We start from the raw sequence: 26,670 nt of genomic DNA, 5'->3' as shown, positions 1-26,670 counted from the left end.
CAAATGACGTATCCCTTTTTTCGATGAAGAACAAGGCCTGAACATTTGTCTTTTCACAATATAATCATCCAACATGAATAGCTGCTGCTTTTTAGTCCACATCCTCTCTTATTTCAGGCAGTGGGAATTTCTCTTCTTACTGTGAAACGTACGTTGAAATATGGTTCTTCCAGATTTAGAGGAATAGAATGCAATTTGATACAAATGTTCTCAAGTTCTTAAGAAAAGTAATGAACGCTATAAATTGCATGAATTTGGCTCAGCTGAAAGCAGTAACCAAGCAAGATCAGCTGAGCAAGTTATTTTGTCAAGTGTACACCATGTTGTGCTCCACTGAGAAAATACCGCTGGAGAACGGCCTCTGTTCTGACAGTTTCAATAAAACATAAATTGGTGGCATAGCTGTCCTCTTTGTTTTTCTGTCTTTAGCTAGTAAACCATCTGAGCGTCCAAAACATTTTTGCCTTGTGTTTTACTAACCCGCGGGGACCTCCAGTTACACCGCGCTGCTCCCTGCACACTGAGCTTTCTGCTCTAAGTCGGTTTTTTTTTTCCAACCTGCATCCAAGAAGCCTTATTACTTCAGTGGCTTGTATTTCGATATCTTTCTTTTCTTAACCAAGGTCTCCCACCTGGAAAATCCTGTTTGTAGTTAAGCAATACGAGTCTATATAATTCATAGCTGCAAAGGAAGGGAAGGCAGGCAAAACTTTTTTAAAAAAACCCACCACTGGGCTGCATATGGCAAGAACAGCATTCTTGGGATTACGCGAGTTGGAGAGGAATAAAAGCTTTCACTGTCAACACCATAGAACAACCAGGAATGTTGTGGCTAGAAAATTCGCGCTGTTCTCTCAACCTCCCCCTCTCCAGGGCTCCGCTATTGTTCCAGCTGCGATTTGGAGGATCCCCGACTTCTTCTCCCCTCCTTCCACACGACTCATCGCAGATGCCATCTTTGTCCCCAGGCACTATTTCCTTCAGGTCTTGTGAATGCCGTCCTTCCATCGGCCGGAGAAGTCATCATCGCGCCAGGAGCGGTCCTCCGCTCCGCGGGGCGAAGGGGACGCGGACCCGGCTCACACCCCCCGACCTGGAGGAACAAAACCTAAACCAGCCCAGCCACCAACCAGCGCTGCCGGGCCAAAGCTGAATGAATACACGTGGTGTTCATTTCTGGCTCTGGTGATTCCTAATACGCTATCAAGATAACTAAGCCTGAAATAAAGCTCTAAGCATCTTTGACACCACCACTGGAATGTATTTATGTATTTCAGTTTTACATTCCAGCATGCGTTACCTTCTATATAATCCTTTCCATCCCGGGGTGGTTCAGCAAGGCACGGCTTCAGCGTCTGATACGCAGAGGTGCCGAGTGCTCGCTAACGCCAGGGAGAGCTGACAAAGCTCAGCAGCATGCAGGATTAGGCTCAGTATTTTCACACTGACTGTGTGAACAAGCAAATCTTTGTAGATAATAATCAGAAGCTACTTTTACTATCACCGTTTCCCCTCTTTCAAGAACAAAAATCTAATCAGCATCTCGACTGGAAAACAGGCTGCCAGGTTTACAAAGCGTCAGGGCCGGTGAGAGTCTGCCCAGCTGTGGGCAGCGGTGCGGACGGGCGGCGCAGCAGACGGCCACCGCCGCGCTTCCCCGATGGACGCCCGATGGATGGCGTGTCGTGCCGATTAAACTGCAAACAAAAGAATACTTTAGAATTTAAATTATGTTGAAGATCAGCACGAAGCTGGCCTTTTTCAGTCCTTTTTAGCTCCATCCAGGCACCTCATCACCTAGAAAAAATGAGTGGGACAGTTCACAAATTGAGCACGCATCGCTGAGAGCCCGCGCTGGAGATGAGGTGTCTCTGCTCTTCTCTTCTGTCATCTGACTGGCTCCTCCATGCATTGACATTCCTTCTTTTTTTTAATTCCCTGCATTAAACACCAGCATCATGGGCCTTGTAGTCCTACTTTAAAGACTTCTGAAAGAACAAAATTCCCTTAATTGATAATATGCAAGCAAACCGCAGACGCTCTAAAATGACGTACTGCTCTCTTAAAAGAAAGATCTCGTTCTCATTCACTACTATTTAAGACGAAGAGCTAGAAAACTGACATTTTAAAATACTCTCTAATTCCTGCATGCCGGCATATGCTTCTGTTCTTTTTTGGTAAAAATTCTCTTCTTCCTTTTAACTATTTGTTCTGTAGTTTCTCTTTTACTGTCTTTCTCCAGCTGGCTACTTCGTTCCAATAATTCATTCTGTTCTATGAAGTAGGTATATATTTGTGTATTTTCCAGTTGTGTCTGATTACCAAAGCTAACATTTGATCATTGACTTCCACACGGACATCATCATCATCATCTACCTCTTTTCCCTTTGACAGTTGCACAGTTGGTGAGAGTCTTCTCTCCCACAGTTCCTGCCATATGGAGCTCCTGGGAACTTTCAACTCCATTGATTTCCAGCTCCTTTCAAATCCCACCTGCAAATCTGTTTTTCTGTGCTTGAATCTCAGCTTCTGTCTCCTTCTGCTAATCTGAAACTTCATGCTATACAGCATAACTTACTATATTCTGTTTAATTCTGCATTTCTTTCATAGTAGGCCGTTAAAGAAAATGCTATACAAAATATAAAATATGTCAAATGCAAAGTTATGATTTATTCTAACAATCTCAGTCTTAATTAAAAATTGGGGGGTGCTTTTGTATCAAAGTGATTAATTAATATATCAATGGAATTGCATGTATGATAGACACTAACCAAAGTAAAAGTGGTAGAATTTGGCTCCCAATAATGTCAGCAGTCATTTTATGGTACCTTCATCAACGTTGCCATACACCTATCAGGGCACCGATATCCACAAAAGGCCCCTTATAGAGATATAACCAGAATCAGTCTGATTCTTCCCCAGCAGCCCCTACTGGGAAGTCTGAAAAGAGAACAACAAACTAAGAAATGGATGTCTTGGTCTGCGTACGCCAAAGAGCCTGACCAGCGTGCTCTCACTTACATCAGATTCTTCACTGCTTGTATGTGGCTCTCCAACATCTTCTTTTCAATAAAAATGCTTTAAACTTGAAATTTGTTCACCATAAGGAGTTAGAAAAGAAATCTTCTACTGTGCTGGCTGCAGACATTGAACCAGCAGATTTTCAGGTGCCAGCCTCTGGGGAGCTGTGCCCCTCTGGCTCTTTGTCTCCTACATTTTCCACAATATATATACATATATGAAATGCTTTATGGAGGAAACCAGCAGAAGTACGCAGTACCCTCCTGAGCCCAGTGCTTGGCAGAGCAATGGATGGACAGAAGCGAGTGGGCAGGGATGGAAGGACCCTTCCTCAGCCTCGCAGAACTGCAGAAGAACAAGCGCTCTTCAGATGCAGCCTCTCCGGTCCGTGCTGGTCGCGTACAGAAACTGCAGGAACTGTTTCCATGGGGCGATATTTGGTGTCGCTGTTCTTGAAAACTTCTTGTGGCAACTTCTTGCCGATTCTCACTTTCTTCCCCATCGCACCAGAGGCTGCTGAGCCCTGGGGCCAGCGCTGCCTGCCCAAGGGGTTAATCGCCCGGTCCGCAGGCAGGGACAGTGCAAGGGCTGCTCTCTGTGAATCACTTCTGTGGTTAAGATCATTCAAACCTAGACTAAGCTTCCCATTTCTGTGGGAGCAGAAATGGGTCTCCGGGGGAAAATTCTGGAAGCGTTTCAGTGACGTGGGTTGAAGCAAGCGGAGCAAATGGCAGAATTTCATCACTACCTCCAGTGCGTGCTGACTGTTTGTTTCTCAGTTTCCAAAGTGCTCGTCGGCTCTGCAAAACAAAGGCTGCCCAAATCCTCCTCACCTGCAGCTGGCCACAAAGCAAACTTTTCTTTTTAAATACCTAACCTAGAGCTTATTAGCCTGATTTTAGATGACCCTAACACGTTCCGAGAAAGACAACCTTTGGAGAAAGTCTGGAAATTCAAGGCCGGGGCCCCAGAAGCACTGCCTGGCTTTTGCAATCATCTGGGGCACCTGAGCTAGAAGTCCTGTAAGAGGAGAGAGGCTGGGTTTGTACCAAGCTTCCTGCAGTCGCTCACCCACCTCCAGAGGCAGGAAACTCCACTGCTTCCATGTGATTTTTCCAGACCATATATAGCAGGGCAGGACCATATAAGTGAGGGCAAAGATTTTCTGTGAATGTATCTGATTGCATTCAAAACTCTGTGATATCTTTAAAAATGAATCTGAAAAGAAATATGGACCAAAAGCCCTGAGCTACAGGGTTATTAATATTACTCAAGTCTTCCAGCCATCGTTGTATTAAGAAGTATTTGGGACCCATACTTTGGACATCGGCATACATTGCTCATCTCTGTCTTACTGTTTACTCACAGCTCCGGGAATCTGCAGGCAGTAGCACCGTTCCCATCAAGGAGAAGGTGCGGCAAATGTTAGCAGCTCTCTGTGCTACACAGCAACTAAAATTTCAGAACGATGCATCACAGCATTCATCTGAGAACAAATATATTTAGTTGGCATGGAAACAGTAAGTTAGGCTGAATGTGGTAAATATCCAGCAGTCACAAAAAATTGAGCAAATCAGAATAATAAACATTAAAAATGAAAACTCGCTGAATGCTTTTGAATCGTGGCTCTTTTACAATTATCACTCCTGTTTTCATGTGAACATGAACGAAATCCACTTAACAAACTAAGCTGTTCCATTTGATTCCAAATACTTCTACAACATCCTTATTCAGAGAACTCCTTTCTCCCTTTTTTATAATATACTTGAGAAAAAAGAAATTAAAGGGCTGGAAATCTACATTGGTATTCTCCTTCATTTCCTCAGTAATATTCATGAATTGAACACAATTGATTTTCTGTCCTCAGAGAATCTTTCTCCGTTAAGTCTCTATTTGTGACGTGACGGCTTGGAGGGGTATTCCTATGGTTTGAGTATCTACAGTGATGCTACTTCACTTGTTTGTGAACATGAGGAACTTTTTTCCCCTCTACTATCCCCAATTAGAAATTTTACATCATACTCAATCCACCCCTATAGTTAAAAACATCAGAACAAGGAATGAAAAGAATAGAGGTTTTTTTCTGAAAAAATTCTTGCGTGTAATTCTCAAAAGAGAGATCCTCGGAGCTTTTTAGTACACTGAGTTGGGGTGATTACCCTTACAAAAAGGAATTTGAAATGAAATGAGGTATTCTAAAGAAATCAGGTAATAAAGCAAGAAGATCGCTACCATTAATTTTTATAAAGGCCCCAATTCAGCAAAATTTGTTGCACATGCCTAAATTCCTGGATTCATTAAGGCGCACGCTTAAGCTCTCAGTGATGTGCATAATTTTTAATTACACATTCACAGGATGTGAAGTCTGCTGTATGAACAATTTAGATTTTTTAACTATGACTGACAACTGCACAACGCCATATGACTCAAGGAAGAGAAACATTTTTAGTAGAATGAAAGATCTTTCTATCAGAAATATTGTCTTACATTAGATCTAGGCACGTATCAGAGACAACCAAGTGATACGCCACAAGAGTGTACGATACAGGAACACACCTAAATGGGGTTAGTGGATGAGAAGCCCGTTCCCACAGTTACATATTACTGAGATATGAGCAATTTCAGCATTGCTTTGCAAGGAAGAGGTTTGGACGCACCCAAATTTCCTAGGAACCTTCCCAGACTGCTTTCACTGTCTTGGGACTATATATCAAGAAACCTATATATAAAAAACTATATATTAAGTGTGAGTTACATTTTATTTACTGCTATTTTGCCACTTTCCATGAATACAATTACATATGTCTCGAGAAGTTGGACATCTGATTTTTGAATCTCGCATCTCACATCCAGCATTGCGAGATGAAGTTCTGAGACTCCAATCTAGAAGTAATATTGCTGCACACATGGACCATCGTCCTAGAAAACCATGCTTAGCAGAGACAGGCCAACCTTTATGGAAAGGATAAAATTATTCAGGTTAGTCAAAATGGGAGAAGTTCCCAGGCACTTTTGACATTTGTACGTTCATCTGCGTTGGAACGCGTCATTCAGATAACGTTGCCGTACCACACCACTGATGAAACACCACAGATAGAACGTGATTGCATCTACTCCCACTGTAAAGTGGATCGCAAAAGTAAACAGGAGTAAACACAAGTTCATACAAGAACGTGAAGTATTGGAATGGAAAAGCTCCATAAAAACAACGGCTCCTCTCCAACTGCAGTGCCACGCTCGTCTCTAGACAGCTGAGGGCTTGCCATCAGAGTCCTTCTAACATATTCCCCCCCGCCCCCTTATTTATAGGATAGTTTGTCTCTGTCTCTCTGGATAATTATAATAAAGAAAGGTTAACTCTGTGCGATCACCAGAGGGTTATTGTAACAAAGAGTTAAGCTTCGTGGATCTGTCAGTCACTCGTAGAGACTGAAGAGTTATAAGGACATTGCACTGAAAAAAAGACAAACATGGAGCACTAAGATACCACCCAACAAGCCGTAACGAGAAACAGCTTTTTATTTTTAATTAAAAGCACAACAAAATGTTTTTTCATGTCTCATTCATTTGTTTGTTGTTGTTATAGAATCAAAACACAAGATTTTTGCTTTTAATGAAAAACAGAAGCTGTTTAACCCTCTCTCCTCCTTATTTATAGACATATAAAAGCTCAGAAGAGTGGCCTTTGTAATAGTGCCAGCGCAAATGTTGATGTTTCATGCAATTCCGATTCAGACAATATTTGGTAAACGCAGAAAGCAAGTTCTAAGTTACTGTCTTAAACATTTCAACTCCCTGATCGGCTGCTGAGTCGTTAGCTACTGTTGATACTTGATGAACATGTTTGCAGGTAGCCTGGCCAAGACATAATAACTGGAAATATGTCAGAGCTGTCATTTTTGCATTCTTCTTCTGGAGAGATAAGCATAACTAATGGATTAACCAGTCACAGAGAAGACACACTAACAACTTTCAAAAAGTTTGTCTGCAAAATAGACCAAAGCCACCTAAACAAAAACATCCTCAAGGACGCCAGCTTCTTCAGAAAGTCCCAGTGGATGAACGGCAGAGGCAAGACCGCTGACGGACTCAGAGACGAGCGTTACCATAAGTCCGCTAACATATTACCACCTTGCAGGAAAAGCTCTAAGCTGGATGGTGCAGTGTCATTTAAGTAACATTTCTGTTCCATTTATACTGGGGAATGGGGCGTTACCAGCTGAGCTCGTCCTTCATTACTCTAGCGTGGACAGCATAGTCCTGTAGGTTGGTTTGGACCAGGTGCTCATGTACGAGAAAACCTTGAAGGCAGAAAGGGGGGACCATCCTGTGAATCTGCATGTCTAGCCTTCTACCTCTGTATTTCACAAGTCAGGTTTTGTTTCTTTTTCTGGATCCTCTCTCAAAATGGGTCAGAAAAAAAGCAAAATGGCAGTGACAAGGATTAAAGAAAAAAACAACAAAAAAAAGAGATTTGGAAGAGGACTCTCAGAGCATGCAGGCCAGTGCTGTTCCCTGGGAGGGACAACCATGCACCAAATAGCTCATTTTCCTTCTTCTTTTCCAGGAGACTCTTTGAAGCCAAAATGCAATGCTTGTAGGCCAACTCACTCATTACACCCAGTTCCTCTGATGCTGCAAGCATTGCAGCTAAGGGTGAACCTGGCCCCCCATCAAGATTCGGGAGGCAGAGGGGGAAGAGAGCAGAGCAGCTAATGACCGACTAGCCACCTTCTCCCGAGAGGAGATACATGACTGTAAACAGCAAGGGTGAACGAGGGCTCCCATGGGCAAGTAGGATGACAACAACTGGGGAAAAAATATATGAAATTAATGATTATTACCCTTCTACAACCACCCCAACTTACTATTCCTGCAGGTATAGATTTAGAAATGCTTTATATAGGATATATGTTATGGATACTGTTTACTCAGCACCAAATAAAGTTCTCAAATGCTGCAAAACCTGATTTGTATTAGAAATCTGTACATTTGTATGTGATTCAGATATCCACCACCAAGTATTTTCCTGAATACTTCCATTTAATCTGGTTGGAATGCAGATCATTGACTTTCTGTCTCAATACTAGTCTGTAAACTACATACACTATTTTGCTTGAAGCACACCAAATCTCTAATTTCACTGGAAGTGTCCAGAATAATTTTAGCGCTATTAATCACATGGAACTGTTTACAGACAACATGCTAGGACAATGAATGCATAAGATCAGGAATAAAGATTATTTTGAGCTCAGTTATTGTCCAATTATAATTCTCTTCATACAAGCCATTAAACAACAGGTTAGAATAGTCTCAGAAACCTCTATTAAAACAGTATAGTCAGTTCAAAATAAACGCATCATTTAACAGCTAGAATAGTTGAAATACCAACTTGAAATAGAGAGCGTGAGATAAGTATTTGCCTGTAGGGTTCAGACAGTTTAATTCTCTTTTATTACCAAAAAAACCAGAAAAGAAAGCTAGCTGAAAATTTCGCAGGAAAATATGTGCTTTTGCTTTGAAGCAAGATATTATTTTTAAACATCGAACCTCCTTGCCCAAGGGAAGAGGACTGGGGGGGACAGCACCCGGTACCTGCTCGTGGGTCTCCAGCTCCCTGCGTTGCAGCTTCTTCTCTGCAGCCCGTGCCTGAACGCGGTAACTTTCCACTTCATCTTGTAAGACCTGAAACAATACCAACGGGTGCAAAGCAGACGTGAGAAACACAGGATGGCAGAAAAACTTATAGGTAATGTCAGAAAACAGTGCAGTATCAGTACGGCTCTTTGGCTACGGTTGCTTCCAGCCGTACATGATAGCTGCTAAGACGCGACAGACCCCGTCGGGCCCCCCTTATTGGGTAAAGTTATTCTGCACAGGTCGGACCATTGGTTGAACAGGAGTAGTTAAATCTTAGTAGTTCTATCGTATTATAGGCTACAAGTATTCGTACCAAAAATGTAACAAATATCCTCAAAGACTGAAAGAGAAAAGGAAATAGTGCAATTGCAACAGCTGCATTTGCATTTGCAATTGCAAATGTCTCACATTTTCGTTACCATCTTATTTCTACAACCTGTGCTTCCTAGGAACGCTTTTGCAGTGCACCAATAACTTTTCCTTTAAGCCAGAAGAATAACCCTCTCTCTGGAAAACCATGTCTGGAATTTGCAGTGAAAATGTATTCCATATTATTGAAACGGGATGCTCGCTGAGATGAGGGGCTCCCCTCCCGCCCCATAGTAAAGTCTAGCATGTGATCTACCAATGAAGTATAAATGGCAATAAACAAAAGGAATATTACGATCATGTCACTTTACCACGACTATCCAGTCTTTATTTAGTTCAGAAATAATCACTTCTAAACCAAGCTCATAAAATGCATTGACAAATTTATTTTGTCATTATTGTTCTTCTTATATATTTATTGTTATTACGGCAGTCCCTCAGAGCCTTGATCTTTTTGTTATGTGCTTAACAAAAGAACAGTCATGCCCCAAGGAACTGATAGTCTATGTTATTTCTAACAGATACACACCAAACAAACAATACAATGTTTCAAAGATTTTTTTTTTAAAGTTTCCTAGTCATTGTTGAATGTTTGAATACACACTTAACATTTACTTACACATTTACTAAAAGCTTAGTTATGTTGTCAGCTTGAATAAAGGCATTGTTAACTGCAAGCGCTGACTTGAAGCAAAGCGCACAATGTGGATGTTAGATTGACATCAACGCAGAGGCGGCTGCGGCAGCAGAAAGGGAATATTTTGAGTTATCTTTTGTATGCCAGGAAACCAGGGCACGGCTACCCATCGGCTGAAAAGCGCGGCGCGGAGTCAGGACTGGACCTGGGAAGGACTCGCAGCGGAGATGCGCTAGAAGTGGCACTGCAGGTGCCGCCGGTGTTGCTTTTCAAGGAGCTGAGCTGCAGAGACCTTCTGCAGAGAGCCCTGGAGAGGAGAGACCACCGAGTCCACCGACTCCAGTGCGCTTTGCAGAACGTGCGATACGGTTAACAGTTGCTTCCCCCAAGTAGAATACCCGTACATAAACCAGGATCATTAAAAGTACTCGCAGCGCAAAGACTTAACAGAAAAAAGCCCTTGCTCTTTTCCACAGCGCTGAAATACTGTACTCTCAAATCATTTACAGGATAAAATTGCTATTGAGATAAGATAAGAGGACTACTTATGATAGATCTTGCACATTGTTTTGAAGTGATGCCAGGCATTAACTTTAAAGTCTTATAGCTATAAGACTATTACATGTTCTGATGCCAAAAAATTTAACCAGACCCAAGCATGAACTTCGAATCCACCCAGGGACTTTTATGCTATCGCTGCTTCTGAGAAATGTTGAAATCCAGGCTTTGAATATATAACCGGTCTTCAGTACCCAACAAGTCTTGCAGTACCAGGAATTTGCATTAATATAACGAAATATATGTGTGAATTGTAGGCTTTTTGTACACCTAATTTTGTAAGGTAAAATACAAACGAGCATACTTTGATTTAAAAACTAAAATGATCAGGTCATGCAATGTAGAAATGTGATAAGGAGCAGGGCCGTTCCACGTATCAGAAAGATCACCAAAGACCCAGTTCATTTGACAGAAGTCCTGCCGTAGCTCCCAAGTGTCCAGACATAACCAGCACGGGACGACTCCCAGGAACATTCACAGAGCACGTTTTGAATAAACTACAAAGTATGACCCGTCTTCTGCTAGTTCCACGTGATCAGCTTATACAGCCCAAACGGCCTGGCATGGTGGAAATGAGGAGGGAGGCAACCTCGCTACCCATCACTCGTCCCACCCGGACTCCCTCCTTGTGCTCAAGAGCAAGTTTCACTCTTTCACAGGACTTCGGAGATGGTCAAGAGATAGTATGTATATATGCGAATGTATATGTATATATAGGTACATATTCGCCTCAGAGAACAGACTTCTATCACGCTCCATCACACAAATCTGCACGTACTGAATACAAAACAGGATCTCAAATTGTAAATGGTAAAGACAGCAACCACATGGTGGCAAAGAAGAGAACTGGTACGCTGCTGTTTCCTTCCTTAATTTCTCCTTTTTTACTTTTCTTATTTACAACAGACAAACAAATTTTGCAGAGCATAAAATGAGAGGTTCCTTTAAATCTGAGGGTTTGCAATGCATCTTAAAGTAATTTAATTTGGGAAATTCAGATAATACAGTCTTTGTTAGGTCCACCTACTCTAGATAGCGTTTGCCAGCGTGGAGTGCATGTATTTTGTTTCATTATGAGAGCAGACAACATCTTAAACAAGTACAATTTAGAAATAAGGTATTTTTACTATAGCATATAAGCGTAGCAAACTATCAAGTCTTGTAATTATCCATTCACCAATTGTCCAAACCAGAATAAACTGTATGAGTTTACAGACTTTCCCAACCGCATCATAACTGGCTGTTGGTACGTTTTGTATTGGGAAGGCAGAAAAAAAAGACTAACTCCTCTGACCAGTCATGAACACCTCTAACTTGAGCATTTTTGGACTACTGCTGTGTTGCATACCGGCTCTCCTACCGGTCACTTCACAGAATCTAGTTTTGTGTATAAAGGATGTTCCACGAGTAATTAATGTTCATTCGGGTATTTCGGCTTCCCTATCAGCACAAGGACAAAAAAGTAAACCCAAAAGATCAGTATTTGATCAAAGCCATGCCAAAAAAAAAAAAAAAGTAACATCAAAATCTCACGGTTGCTGTCGATTCCTGCATATGATTAGCTCTGAAAATAGTAATTAGAAGTAAGCAAGTTTGTTGCCCATGATTTTCATTTTCTAGGAGGAATCATGATGGATGTCACGAATAATGTGCCCTTTTGAAGATCACACTGAAAATTCTCTCTATTGTTAAAAAGCTTCATATCCAGTGGCCAGAGCCTGAATGCTGATAGCTGTTTCTGAAGCTACCCAGTACCCTCAAATCTTTTTCTGTATCTGACAGAGCAGCTTTTGTCACGTAGAATACTCTTAAAAACAGCAGACGACTTACCTCAGGTACACCACAGAACATCTCTTTTGTAAAAATTAAACAATGGGTTTTGTTTTGTTTTGTTTAGAAATGCAGTTTTTATTCTACAGCTTCAAAGTGTCAGATTTTGCCCAAAGAATAACAGAGCTTAGGTTTAATAACTGCTGAGATGAAGAAAAAGGGATAAAAAAAAATAAAAAAACAGGCCAATTTTTAAGTGTCAGAGGCTTTTTTCCCTGAACGGAAAACAAAGCCTAACTTATTTAGTTAAATTTTTCCAGGTACAGAATTAATCCCCGTCCCTCAGCTTTGCTAAGTTGCCTTACATCACTGTTATAAAGTCAGTATTTTTTTTTCAGTTAAAACGGCTTTCAAATGCCAAGTAAACATGTTTGCTGTTGAAAGTCTACACCATACCTGACCTTGGAAGTGCTTTGTGTTGGCCTGAGAACAAAGAAATGAAATGTTTTGCTTTCCAGCCCAGATATCCTACACTTTGAAAGGCACTTAAAAATGTAAATGAGATAATAAGCTCTACTGCAACAATGTGGGTGAATTACAGCTGTATAAAAGGAACATTCATTTGACTTATTTATAAAAATGGAAAGGATCCTAAAATAAAATCATATCGTAAATGTTTTGGTCGCATACGACATTGAGAGAGACAGGAAGGATGGAAGGGAAAAGTAATGGCTTTGAGACGCCGCCACTGAAATACTACGGTCAGGCTTTGGGTCCTCAGTGGAGCTGGTGGACGAGTCCATCATTGTCCCTGTGATACGTGAAACAGTTGGGTACTGGCTGACCTGCAAGGAGAAAGGAACATCGGAACGGCATTTCTGGGTAGGCACTTTTTTTCCCCTATTATTCTATTGTGGCTTGATTATCACCAGCAAAAAGCTTAATGAAGTTTATTTCCAACCCAGCTCTGCTCACGGGAACTTGGAGGGCTTTGGAGAGAGCAGAGCAGCAGAGGGGGGTTAGCGCGGCGGCTGGCCTGCGCGGCTCGCAGGGGCGTTGGGACGGTGCGTGAGGCCGGAGGGATTCCGCCTGACTTCTGGGTGCCAGGCTGAGGCTGCAAAAAAGGTTTTGTTTTTTTAAAAAAAAACCAACTCATAAAGCGTATAGTTTTGACAAGGAGCCATAGAGAGACAAAAAGGTACGATGCCAGCGTTACAAAATCCCTTTTCAAGGCAGTAATAAATTTTTGGCATTAGTTACAGGGCTTAATCTAAATCAACTAAAAGCTGGTGAGAGAAAGAGTTCTATGAAACACAGGAACAAGTATGAAATGGGAATATATGAAGGATTTAGTCTTTAATATATGAAAACTGATTTGATTATCCTTTAACCACAGGATATTTTAAAAAAGAAGTGTTGGATTTCCTGGAAGAAAATTCAGTTCTGGAAGAATTACATAAACAGAAATCATTACGAATTTTAATTACTTGGTATTGATTATTACTGTGAAGATACTGTATTTACAAAGGTGTGATGTTTTGCTTCTTCAGCCTGAAATAGTTTTGTACTTTTGGAAATCAGTGTGTTCCTGAGAGTAGGCAGGGCTTGATTGCTGCTCCCATCACATCAATGGCAAGTCTGGCATCACAACGATTTCTCTCTCTGGTACGGAGGGTTGAATAAATGACACTTACAAGGAAAGGTGAAATCTTCTAAACAAATGTTAAATACCAATATATTTTCACTTTGAAAGAAAAATTGTCAGCAGGAAAGTGACTGCTCATCCTGTTCAGATTATGCCAGATAATGGCAGACTCTTTTTTGGATATACATAGATAATTCTCATTGGCTGTACCAGCAACTCTGCACACATGGATGTGCATCTGTATCAAGAAAAGACCTCAATATTTATGACCGGTGCAGAGTAATACAACTAAAGGTAGTAATAGTTAGCACTTTTCATCTTCAAAGAATTTTTCAAACATTACCAAATTAATATAATTAGTTAATGAAAGATGCAGTAATAAAAGCTACCATAATTACCTACTGTAGTTTTAATTATCTCCTTACTAATGCCCACAGAAGGCGGCTTCCACTTCACATCCTCAAAACATGTGCCAACAACAATTCTGAATAGAGGCCCCTCTTTAACTGCCTTCTAAATTCAAATTACATCCATTGATGCGTTTTCTCTCCCCATTCATGAGAAGAAAACCTAGCTCTGGAACTCTAAAGAAAATCCATGCGACCGTTAACCAAAATGAAAGCAAATTTTGTTCCAGAAATATACATGGAGATGCTTTAAAGTTTTATCATTAAAATGTTCAATCTTGAGTACCTGTATCTCTCCACGAAGCTGGCAGTATGGGCTGTCTGGGCAAAAACTTCTCCTTTATACTAGGTGGGGTCTCACAATTTAGAGTCAAATAAATACATTGGGAAAATATTTCTATGAAGCTCACTGATGTAATGCCATGAGTCAGAGCAAAACGAGTGTATTTTTTAAAAAGCGAAATACTGATGTTCGAGCCAAATTGGTGGTGCATCCTCAATGCTTTTTGGGTTTTGATAGAGCTTTTGTCCACTGACACTGCTCCAAACCTCGGACAATGCTCGTTCTCCATGCTGCATTCCAGCGCACGACTGTTCGAAAACCTCTATACTTAAGTTCTCTCTTGGTTTTGGTGTAAAGCAAAGGAAATCTTATGGTTTTAACCTAATGCATATGTTTGCTGTTCACATATGGCAAAATTCCTTTCTGGTGGGAACTTTTTTGCTGTTGTTGCAACACACTATATAGCCAAGAAGTCTCCTTTGATGTTGAACTATTGCTCCACTACTCATTATGCTACTGATTCAATATGAAAGGCAAAATTTCTGTGGTTTTTGTTAAAACAATAGCTTTGTTTTTGCAAACAAAGTTTTCCACAACCTATATGCAGGGGCCAACATTACTGCAACAGAAAAGAAAATCTATTATTTTATACTGACAATAGTTACGGTGTTTAATAACACAAATTATTCTTCCATCCTATAGGTAACATTACAATTACTATTATGACTGTACAGAAAATTTATGCTTTATTGCTCCTCAGGAACAGAAATTAAAACACCTTAAGCAATATTTTACATCTCTCGAACGCTTTCCTTCCACTGTCCTCCTAGCCTTTTACCATCAGTTCAACTTCATTGCCTAGGTAAAGTTGCTAACAACTACGTACGGGTGCGGAAAAAGAGACGTCCTGCAAAGACCAATCTGCACACTACACGATGACCGAATGGCAAATTTGGGAATCTTCATGCCTAACATATGATTTTAACCGCTAAACACTATTTCCTGAATAGTGCACATGAATTACAACGTGGAACGAAAATGCAAATGGTAATACCTTTTTAAAGGGGTCCCTAAAAGAGCTGGTTGCCCATTTTCTGCTATCATTATGAAAAGAAGGTTTCTTCAGTCAGGAATCAGAGAAAAGGGGTGATTTTGAAAGGTTCAGAATTAATCAACTCCCACTTGGAATAACGTGAACTCCCCTATACTGGGCACATTTGGAAGTCGGGCCCACTTTGCTAACATTTCAAAATGGGAGTGGAGATCTTGCAAAACCACCCAAGCTGTGGGCTTTGCCCATTCAAGCAAGTCAAGCAGCTCCGTTTTGCGCCAGCCTATATTGCTTCTGAGATTTGCCAGCAGGAGATGCCGTTGTGAAGTACAAGAATTTCTTCCCTTGAGGGAGTGTGGGAAGAAAGAAAGGGGTTCAGGAAGGAAGGGAATACTTTGACTGTAGAACCAAAATTAAGTCTCTCTAAGAGTAGTGAAAAATTTTAAAAGTAGGTCACTTAATGGAAAAGAAACGTAGATGCAAACATTTTTCCAGTGTGGTAGGTTCTAATGCTACACTATTTTCATTTTTCGCAATTCATAGGCAAGAGACTGATTGGCAGTATATTCCATGCTTTAGCTCTTGAGTGGATCATCAGCATTAGTTCCTGAGCAGTCCTTTAAGATTATTTCACATCAGACTTCATCTGGATTGGTGTCTTTTGGAGATTCCCTGAGCACTGTTAGGATTGTCAACATGCATTTTTTTTTCCTGCTTTGCTCCTATAAAATATTGGTGTGTTTTTGGCATTTTCTGTAAACATCTAGTTGAGCTGACCAAAGTTTTAGGACCATTTTTCTGCAAAGTCTTTAGCCATATATCCCTAAAACACCTTGATAGCACCAGCAGAGCTATTAGTAAGCTTAAAATTAGGCAAGGGCCTAAGCATTTTGCTGAGTCAGGGCTTCACTGCATGGAGCTGTAAACTCAATTCTTTTGAAACACAAAAGATGCATGCGAGTCCTGCAAAGCGAGTCCTGCAAAGGTAAAAATTCAAAGAAAACAGCAGTATAAATTGTAAAGTTAGGCATTTTTTTCAGGGGGAGCCAAGGAAGGAATTGGTTTTGCTTTGTTTTTAGTGGCTCAGGTGATAGGAGAGGGGGAGGGAGGCAAGGTTCAAAGAGCAGTAATAAACTTGCTTTCATCTGCTTTTCTCAATGAACCACAAAAGCCAACGAGCAGCTGCCATGCGCAAGCATTGCTTTGTCTATTACCAGGCCCTTTTAGGGCTGTCGCGATGAACTCAGTCGGAAAGCTTGTCAGCTTGGAAGATTTACTATAATATTTACCTGGAATATTTTGTTAGTATGCTTTAAAACTGGCTTTCCCTTTTTTCCAGCCTCCACGAGTTTCATGGTCGAGAGCAGGGGCAGAGGGTGCCAAAAGGAGAAAACTGCTGAACTTCTTCCCCTTTCACTCTCAGAGGTGTAGACAGAAACACCGATGATTCACACACACCAGATAAAATGAATCTTTTAAACCCAAAGATACCATGACATCTTAAGCATACACTTATGAAAGAAAAGTTCAAAACTCCATTTTAAACCACTTATGAGAGGATTTACCAAGATTCTGCCTAATGTTCAGCTGACGCATTGTCAAAAACATTTATCACGAACCTTTTGAAGTTTCTTAGCTCCCCCCTAGTTATTAAAACTTGAACTGCAGAGTTTGTTATCAGCCTCAAAGCACACACAAAATACATCAGGTATTTTTTAAGTCAACCTTTCAGTCTGATTTTGAGACTATTATACAAAATAAAACGTTCCCAATCAGGTTAATGTCTGACAGATAATGCTGAACAGGCGTAACTGCCGTGCCTGATTGATCCATGAGACAATTTTCATTTCCTAATTTGCTTTTTATTAAACACTTTGCAATCAAAGGGAACGGCAAGGAGTCTGCCATTCTCGAAGCAGGTTTCCTGTGAAGACCCGATGTCGGCTTCAACGTTTTCAGACAACTTCTTGAATTTTTGATGCTATGCCGTAAGAATGTCTAAAATGTCGCGTCAATGGATATGCTGTGCTAGTGAAAAAACTGCTATTGTGAATACAAATTAACTAGTACGACATCTGCCTTTGGTGCTTGCTGTATTCTTACCAACAGCTCCGCAAAAACAAGCATCAGGGGTTCGGGCAGAATTTTCTGCAATGATTTAGAGAACACGTGACTCATGATAAAGCATATTTATCAATCACTTGCTGAACAAGGCAATCTTCTCACCGCCGGGGGCTTCGCTCCCAAGTAAGTTTATCACCAAACTGCCACTTTCAGTGGGTGTTCGGAAACTTTACACCTGGAGACAGACCAGTGGTTCCAGTAGACCCCTGGTGCTCTGCAAATGTCTCCTTAAAACGCATTCCTTGTCACAGATGCACGAAGACCTGGAAATAAACACATTTCTAACAGGCTTTACAAAACATCTGATTTTGCTATGCTCTTCTAAAAAGTAAATATGAAAGGCTTAGATATTTCTAATCAATAGGCTAATCTGATTCCCAGCAAGAAAAGAAAAGCTATTAATTTTGTGCAATGAACTAGCAGACTGCCCAATATTGCTGGAATTCTCCCCATTATATAAAATAACACACATTCTCTTACACACACACACACAAAGAAAGCTAATAATGTCTTTATACCTTTCAAAGTAACCTTAATCAACAATATTAACTTGCAAGGCAAACCACTGCTTTTTGAACTGAACAAGAGTGAGCTTGACTCAACAGTGCCTGCACACTCAACGCATGCAAGATGTGAGAGGCAGCAAAGAAATATCTTCTAAAATTACGTCTGTAAGCCAAAACCGGGATGATTCTTGACAGGGGAGGATACACACTTGGAAACTTGGAAATTCTTTTATTCAAAGTCTTTAATGACCTCCAACCCAATTACATTTGCAACAAGACATGATAATGCAATTGCTCCCATTTAAAAGTATGTGAGAAAACTAAGCATTTTTGAAGCTTGATTCTTTTTTTTTTTAATCATGTTGAGATGAAGCTCATTTACTTAAAAAGAAAAAATGAAAAAGAACGTCCTCTGCAGCTGGTCAAACAGATTATGAAACTCTAATCTCACTAGCCTGAGGAAAACGAAAACTGTTTTTCAAGTATCTATTTTATAGAGCATTGGCTTTATACTTTTTAAAAGACGCATTAACATAACTGATCAGAACATCCCAGAATGTTTCTGATCTAGTTAATCATATGACGTTATGACAGAGATACTTGTCATAATGCCAATGTTTCTAAACATTTCTAAAATCCTTTAAGTTCATATTTTTTTCAAAATTAGACATGGGTAGGATCTATTTTAGCTTCTTTAGAAGTTTTTCCTTCCATTTTAGAGCTCTAGAGTACTAGTGGAGAATATTTTAGATAGGCAGACATATATATATATACACGTAGCAAAGGACAATGTCAGGCTCCACAGACTACTTAAATGTTTCTGCTAGCTTTTTATTCAAAACATTTTACTCTAGTTCCTGCATAACCCATTTCTGGGAGCACCCACCACCCTATTTCTTTAGCTCTAAAGTAATCTTTTTTTGCTGAACTGGAATCATCAATAAAAAAATTAAGCATTTGCCTAGCTTAAATTTATTGGCCATGCTTATCTTAAAAGCCACCCTTGTTGCATAGCTGAGTACCGCTGCACGTTGGACGATTTTGGTCTGCAAAGTTCCAGCAGGTCTGTGCCCCTCCAAGCCAGCCCTGGTAAGATCAGACTGAGGACTCCCCAGTAGAGACCCCTGGTACGAGCTTCGCTGCAACAGCCAACTGCTTGGCGGCACTTACAACAAGCACCCTACGTTTGACCTTTTGAGGCTGAAAATGTCACCAATACAGGTAACAAATTAGGTGTAATTTATATACAGGCAAACTAGGAAGAGGATGAGAAGGGGCAAAACACTCGCCAAAGCTACTGCTGTCTCTCAGATATAGTTTTCATAGAATGTCAAGAGCTCTTACCACACTTGTGACAAAGCAGATGTGATTTCCATGGAGTTTTGATTTTTTTTTTTTTGTTAAGTCTTTTTTGACCCAGTTTTGAGCTGAATGATGGCTGGAGGACTGTGCTAGTTCAGTTAGTGGATCTTTCTGCTGTGGCAGAAAAGTCTTAGGTGGAAACGCAGGAGAGGAGACAAGGAGAGGAGAGGAGCAGACAGGAGAGGACCTCAGTGCTGCACAGCGGAAGTTTTTGTTGAGTTACTTGTGAACCTAACCAGCCATCCTGAACCTAACCAGCCATCCCCAAGCTATCCCTCTGCTTTTTCTTCCAAGGAACTCCCACAGGGTCATGCCAAGGCAGTTAAAATACTCCCAACAGGTACGCCAAGCCCAGAAACTGTACAGTGGGAGATGTTTTGCCTCAGACTATCATGAGTGATGAAAGTATATTGAGGAAATGCTCCTAAATCTTCAGCCTGTTCTTATACTCTTTCCTGGGCATCTGTTATCAGATACCATGTCCCAGAAAATGAAGACAGATGGACTCCAGTTTGACCCAGCGCAGCCACTTCTATTTTCCTTGAGCCAAAACAATCTCTGCAGTTTACCTTCTACAGGACTTTCAGGCTTTTGAATGACAAGTGTCAAATCTCAATGTCCACGGTACACTTCAGTCACCATCCAAAATGCTCTGCACAAGAAAAAGAACCCAGCTGGTGTCTTCTGGTTTCAGAAATGCTTGGCGAGAATGTTTCTGTGCAGGTAGAAAATGCTACAAGAGTTTGACCGGCTGAGCAACGCTTGATCAGTGCTGAGCGAATGACTGCCAAACCTGTTTGGCACATCTAAAAGCAAGGCAGGCTTTTTTCATTTTCTCTTAGTTTTTTTATATGTAAGTAGTTCCAAATATTCTTATATGGATGACATTTTTAAAATGCAAAAGCATTAAAAATAACAGAAAACAGATCAAGTTCTAAAGCGCCACCGGTTTCTCATTTGTGCAGCTACATACTAACGTATCTCATTAGACCTGCGCAGCACAAAGAGCAGAGCTTTCCAGCTACTTTATGCACACTCAGAAACTTTTCCTTATCACAAATGAGACATAAACTGCAGGAAAAACAATACATGGTGCAGTGTGAAAGAACTAAGAATTCCGGTGTTGTTAAAGTTGCATAAATCTTGATCTAGTTTCGGGATCTGATAAGGAAGCACAAATAGGCTTGTCCTCTGCAGAGGCAGGTTTCGCCAACAGCAAGTTAAAGAGGGAGAAGGGACGTCAGCCTTCGCACATACACCACGAAGGCTGGGTTATTAGAGACAGGGGCTAGCAAACGAGTCCACAGCAACGCCAAACTTGACTTGCAAATGCACATTTCCATACGATTCAGGACGGAGGGGAGACCTGGTAGAGGACAGTAGAAAGGAAAAAGCAGCATGTAAACGCTTAAGGCAAGTATAAACGTTAACAGTGACGACAAAGACCTCTCTATATTCTTTGCCCATCAATCACTTCACATTTTCCTGTGTCCTTCTTGCTTTTCAGATTTACACAAATGTAAGTAGAAGTGGTGTGTTATTCTGGTAGAAGGAAGAAAACAATACATCAGGGACGAGCTGCTCCTTGGAGCTTAGAGCACAGTTGTGGTCAAAGGTGTTTCCAGGTATGCAGACAATTAAAATCCACTGATACGAGTCAAATTGTTACATAGTCTTCAGTAATTGCTGTTTTACGTTGCCAAATTACAAGTGCAAAACCGTTAAAGGATATGAATGATATTAATATTAGGAACAAAAATGTAAGGAATTTAAATATAGCCATATCAAGAAAAGCAATGCTTTTTTCTGAAGCCGGAGAGAGCCAATACAAGTCTTAGATTTCTCCTTCAAGCTGCCTGCAGAGTTCTGGTTTGGTCCAATTGTGCAGGTGTTCCTGCAGGTACCTAACGTTTGGTAGCCTGAATTTTTATTTATACAGTTTCATTCTGCCACTCCCAAGCTTCTCAGTAAGCAAACTCACTTTTCATGTTTAGTTTTCTCTCGTTTGTACTTTCACCCCCTCTTACATAACGAACTTGGAAGAGAGCAGCAGCACGGAGAGCGCCCAGGGCTCCTGGCGTGCGCGCAACGGATCGGACGCTCGCCCGCAGGCACCATCCCTCCCTGAATAAGCACATCCTCTTCCCGTGTCTCCTCCAGTTTAGATCCTGGTGGTGGAAAGGTGGACGCTGGGTGAGAAGGGAGTCACACCAGCAACAGGAGTAAAAGGGCCAAGCTGGACCACGGTACCACATGTGGGCACCCATGGCAGTCCCTGAGCAGTCACATAGAAAATACAAAGGCAAACGTTACAGCACTTCAGGCTTTCACATCTTTTCCACAGTTCTAATCCAGAGAGCTAGTACGACCCTCTGTTGAAATCAAAATGTTGCACCCCAGAGACGGTGACTCTCAGGAGCCTGGATGAATTCTGGACTAGCACTGCTGCCCATTTGGCAAGAGGGCAAATGCTGTGCTTTCCTAAACCACAGTATAGCTGCATGAAGCTTTGGTGCTGACATGCCCTAACTAGTTATTTCCCAGGAAAAGGGACTGTTTTGTTTTCTCCTGATCTGGTTCTAGAAGAACTTGCATTCATTCATTTTTGTTTCACAAATGATCTGATTTGTTTTCAGGACCTTGTCGAGCGATGTTCTCCTTCCTCCCCACACAGCAAGCGTTATTCCTTTGCGATGGTCTAAACCGTAAGACAGCAAACCCCAGTGCAAAACTGAGCTGTGACTTTACGGCAGATCTCCATAAGGAAGTGAACGGTGCATTGTATGTTTTGTCTTCTAAGGCCAACACAGACACGTTTGAAGCCCATGATCTCATGCCATGCTGGGCCAGGAAAATGGCATATTCAGGGCATAGGTTTCCAGCATACAAATACTCGTGAGGTGATCTGATGTACCTCTATTCACCTGCCAACAGTCCTGGCAGAAAAATAAACAGGTTCTGGAGATGAGCTGCTGCTGGAGGCAAAGCAGGAACCATTAGAAGAGCTGCCCTGACCTGCGAGGAACGGGCCTTTTTGCTTTGAACTTCAGCAGGTCTTAATGAATTCTTCATAACTGGCAATCTGGGGTTTTCGCTGAGGATATATTTCTCTTGAGGTGCCAAATGCAGGAGACATATTCAACATTAGAAACACAAATTTGTGTCTCCTGGTTGGTTGGCCGAGCTGGTGAAGGCAGTTCCAACAGGTATCTTCACCGCTACTGCAGATAACTGTGTTGTATCAGGGATTAGATTCATACATGAACGTGCATCAGTGCTGAAGGATTTGCTTTCATAATTATTAACGTATTGACTTAATTGAAGTTATTGACTTCAGTGCCGTGAAAGCTTGAACTAAAAATAAGCAGAGACAGTTTTAGTAACAGAAGAAGTTAAAAAGTGGTTGTGTCAGAGGAGCAAGTCTTTTGTTGTGCTTGACTAATCTCTGCTTTACTGCTCTTCCAGTCCTCTTATCTGGCAGTTGCAAAGGGAACGTTGCCAAGAAGCTCATTTAGAGTCCTAAATTTTATCCTGTAGGCAACACTTATTTCAGTTTCCTAAGAATAAATTTAATAGGCAGACCCCTGAAGAAGAAAACAGGTGAACTCTTTGCTCCATAAAATAGTCTTCTCGCTGGAGGACCTCAGGCTCTCTGAAGAAGCCAAAGATACAAAACTATTGATGCCTGCACAGAAAAGCTTAAGAAAAAGCTTCAGTCTTGAGGTTCCCAGTCTTCCCAATGAGCTTCAGCCTCAAGTCCCCAGTCTTCTTCATGCATGTTTTCAAGGGTCAACAAATAAAGTATTTACTATATCAAATCCTGTTCATCAATGAAGAGAATCAACACACTGTAGCTGGTGCCTGAATCAGCCACAATAAACCATTCCTGGGGAAGGCATCCCAACTCCAATGCAAGATGGACTACGCACATTAAGCGCAGAATTCACGTGCAAAAGCCTCAAGGAATAATGGATATTTTCAATAAAACTCAGTTTTTCACCTTCTTGTATACACACGTACTATATGTGCACACAGAGACAGTTTCCTTGAACTGCAAGGCAACAAGGTGAACTGGGCCTAACTGAAAATATTTACAATACAAATTTTAACGGGAGAAGGAGCAAAGTACGATATACAGGAATAGAATTTTATTCTGTTTCTGGACTCTCGCGCTATTTTGGCTGCCAATAGTACACAAAATTTCCACTGAAGGGCAAGTCAAACCAATTTCCCTTAGGATGAAGGCATCCAAAAACTTACTGAGGTTATTATATTAGTGCCTACGCATTCTTTAAGCAGATGAACCGCTTCATTTTGAATCTATGTCAAACCACAAGAACTAGCTGATAATAACATTCAATTAAAATGATCTCGTTCTTCTAGAAAAAAATTTGGCTAACAGCTACATCTCACATTTTCTCACTGGGCACAATAAGGCGATTGATGCTAGAAGGAAACAGGATAGGTTTATATCAAGGATCTGAGGGGTCAGGTTTGGTGACAGTGTTTGTAGGTTTAACCTCTTCCAAAAATCTGTTAGATGAAAAAGCCACTTCTGCTGAACATGAAACTGAGGGAAAGTCAGAGCTAGAACTCGCAAATCTATAAGTTGTGCTAATTAGACAGATGTTTTGAAAACCCCAAACTTTACACTCGATGCATAGTTGTATCTTTTGATGTTGTACTTGGTGCTGCTTCACACCACTCCAGGCTTACTGAGAAAAGCAGAAGCTGCTCCCCTGCTAGGCTGTCTGGGTGAGTTTCCCATCTGATCTACTGAATACACAGATAAAAGTTGCCCGATACTTTTTTTCCTTTTCAAGAACAGTACCGTAACTTGGAAAGTTCCTTTATTCTCAACTCCACTGATGCAAGAAAGTGGCAGAAATACAGCAGCTTTGGCTGCTTTCCTTTAGTAGTTCTTTGTAACCAATCCTTTAATGCTAAGGAAACAATAGGTATTGTCATTTTGTATGGAAAACAACACTCTAGTTATAGAAAATAAAGGCCATGCCTTCCAAAAATTGTAAGAGTGCTACTGACCACTTGATTCTGCTGCTACCCTGCCTTTAAATATTGGTAAATAGTTAGCCGGCACAGGTATCGGATTCACCAAGTGTCTCTTGTTACGCTTAAGAAAAGCCCAACTATTATGAAAAAACTTGGTACGTTTAACAAAGATATTTCTATTTCACTGTGATCTGCCATTCAAACGTGTTCGCCAGTCATTTTTCAAAAAACACTCTGATATTTGATCTGCTTGAGTTTTAGTTACACGGAGAGCTGGAGAGCCAGCAGAAAATTCTAAATGGAATCTGAAGATTTCTAAAGTCAACACAAATTTTGGCAAGAGCATTTTAATGTATAAAGCTGAAATCCTCGGTGACTCTCTCCTGCTGATATCCCTGGAGCAGCCCGCGCCATGATTAGTACAAAACCAAAAGCAACCTATATCAGAACATACAGGTTTGCAAAAAATGTTTACACAAATACTGGAAATTGTGTAGGCACGCTGGAATCAGGCAATGCAATCCGGTGCTATTTCGGCTCGCTCCTGGGATCAGCCCCACCATAAGAAAGGTATCTAAGGGAAATGTACGTTGATAAGTAGACCAGGTCCACATCCCCGAATCTCTATTTGCCAAACCCTGCAACTTGTGTTACTGTGCCAGGCTTTAAAAATCTTTACTACAGAGTAATAAATGTTTGTGGACTACGGAAGGTTTGCTTTGAAGATGTCATTTTCTCCAGCAATCTTTTGTTGGTTGAATATATAGTTCACACATATTGTGTTTCCACCTACACGGCTGGAGAAGCCCTGCAGTCAAGGCTGTTCCAGGAGCAGGGAAGGAGGCTGCGTTCCAGGAACTCACTGGAACTGGAACAAAGAACAGCCCTTGGAAAGTCTACACAGTCCTATGCACAGACTGTTTTACAGATGCCCTGTGTTTGGAGGACATTAGACACTTGTTTTTATCTTTATCTTTTTTTTTTTTTTTTTTTTCTCTCCAGTAAAGTCCCAGACTTTTGAGGCCAGGCTCTTCCTCCCAGGCAGCCTGCCTCGTCACTCCTGGGTATCTCCCCAGCTCTTTCTTTCTAAGCGCCACCTTCTCCTCCACATAAAAGTCCCTGTGCTCTCTGGAGAATAAAAGATCTTTGAAATGCAACAGTAAACTGTAACCATCACAGCAGCCTTAAAAAGCTAATTTTCATTTTCTTATATCATAAACGTTGTCTGCCTTTATGAGCTGCATAGGCTTATGTCAGTATTACTTAACACTTACTAATAAAAGTGTTTTCTCTGTACCTTTCTAATCGCCTAGGACCCCACTCAGTGTTATTACTCCTGTCCTGTCAGTTAAAAGCAGTGAATTTTATGGCTTGTTTTGAATTCCTTTTCACCATTTTCCCAGTGCAAAATTAGTGTAGTCCACCTCATCAAAAGAAACCGACAGCTTCGCTATATAAGACTTCATAGTTTGTTATGCATTTATGGAATCTTTAATTCCATAATTTGGAGACTGGTAGATGTAAGGGGGCATCCCTTCTAGGACTAAAAAAAAAGAAAAAGGACTTCATGCAGCAAAGTGCCTTCTGGAGGGAAAGCAAAACACCAAGGACAACAACGATAACGTAGGAAAAAGTAAAAGTACAAACTTTTAAACCTGCCGGATAAAACTGGACTGCAGTTCAGAGGACTAGGCAAGCACTAGCTCTAGTCTTTTATAAAACTTGTAAGTACGAATTTGCTGTTGGCCATGGTAAGTTCTTCAATGTGTTGAGACATGAAAAGCCAAGAAAAATGCCAGAGTGCAAAGCTTGCTGCAGGAAAAAAAGATGACTCAATTCTTTGTCTCACAAAGCATGTCAAAGATATTATAAAGTACTTACAGATGCTCAGCCACTCGGATTGCCTGATTGGCCAAACATCTGAAACCCTGTAATTTTGAAGAGAAGGTACTATGCTTCAGACAATGAAATAATTTCTGTGGCAACAGAAACAGAGATATGATTTTGAAAAGGAGAGAGGACTTGTTAAAATCAGAATTTCAGTTGTGATTAACAACTCTTTAACCTTAACACAAATATAGGCCTATTTCTATTACCATTTATAATGAATGTGTCAATACAGCCTTTCAAAGATAACCATGTAATGGAATCAAGAGACAGAGCATGAGCAACAGTTGATAAGCTCGGGGCTAAACTCTCGTTTCTCTAACAGACTGAATTTGGGTGCAACGAGTATTCATATAAACAAAGACTGTGAAAAACAGGTGCCTCAGAGTTTGGACCCCA

The 26,670-nt window shown here is 41.0% G+C and overlaps 1 protein-coding gene across 5 annotated transcripts in view; it reads right to left on the bottom strand.

Moving 5' to 3' along the window:
• Positions 1–26,670, bottom strand: part of CEP112 (centrosomal protein 112) — a 175,446-nt gene that overhangs the window by 9,417 nt on the left and 139,359 nt on the right. For 4 of the 5 annotated variants that reach the window (XM_075519264.1, XM_075519263.1, XM_075519267.1 and 1 more), the window contains one exon: positions 8,618–8,707. In XM_075519264.1, coding sequence (XP_075375379.1) covers positions 8,618–8,707 — 90 coding nt within the window. Of the gene's footprint in view, positions 1–6,549; positions 7,832–8,617; positions 8,708–26,670 lie in introns of those variants that run through there. The other variant, XM_075519266.1, reaches the window with a different exon arrangement.

This window comes from Mycteria americana, chromosome 16 (genome assembly GCF_035582795.1).
Source record: "Mycteria americana isolate JAX WOST 10 ecotype Jacksonville Zoo and Gardens chromosome 16, USCA_MyAme_1.0, whole genome shotgun sequence".
Classification (NCBI taxonomy): domain Eukaryota; kingdom Metazoa; phylum Chordata; class Aves; order Ciconiiformes; family Ciconiidae; genus Mycteria; species Mycteria americana.
This window is presented reverse-complemented; position numbering and strand designations above follow the sequence as displayed.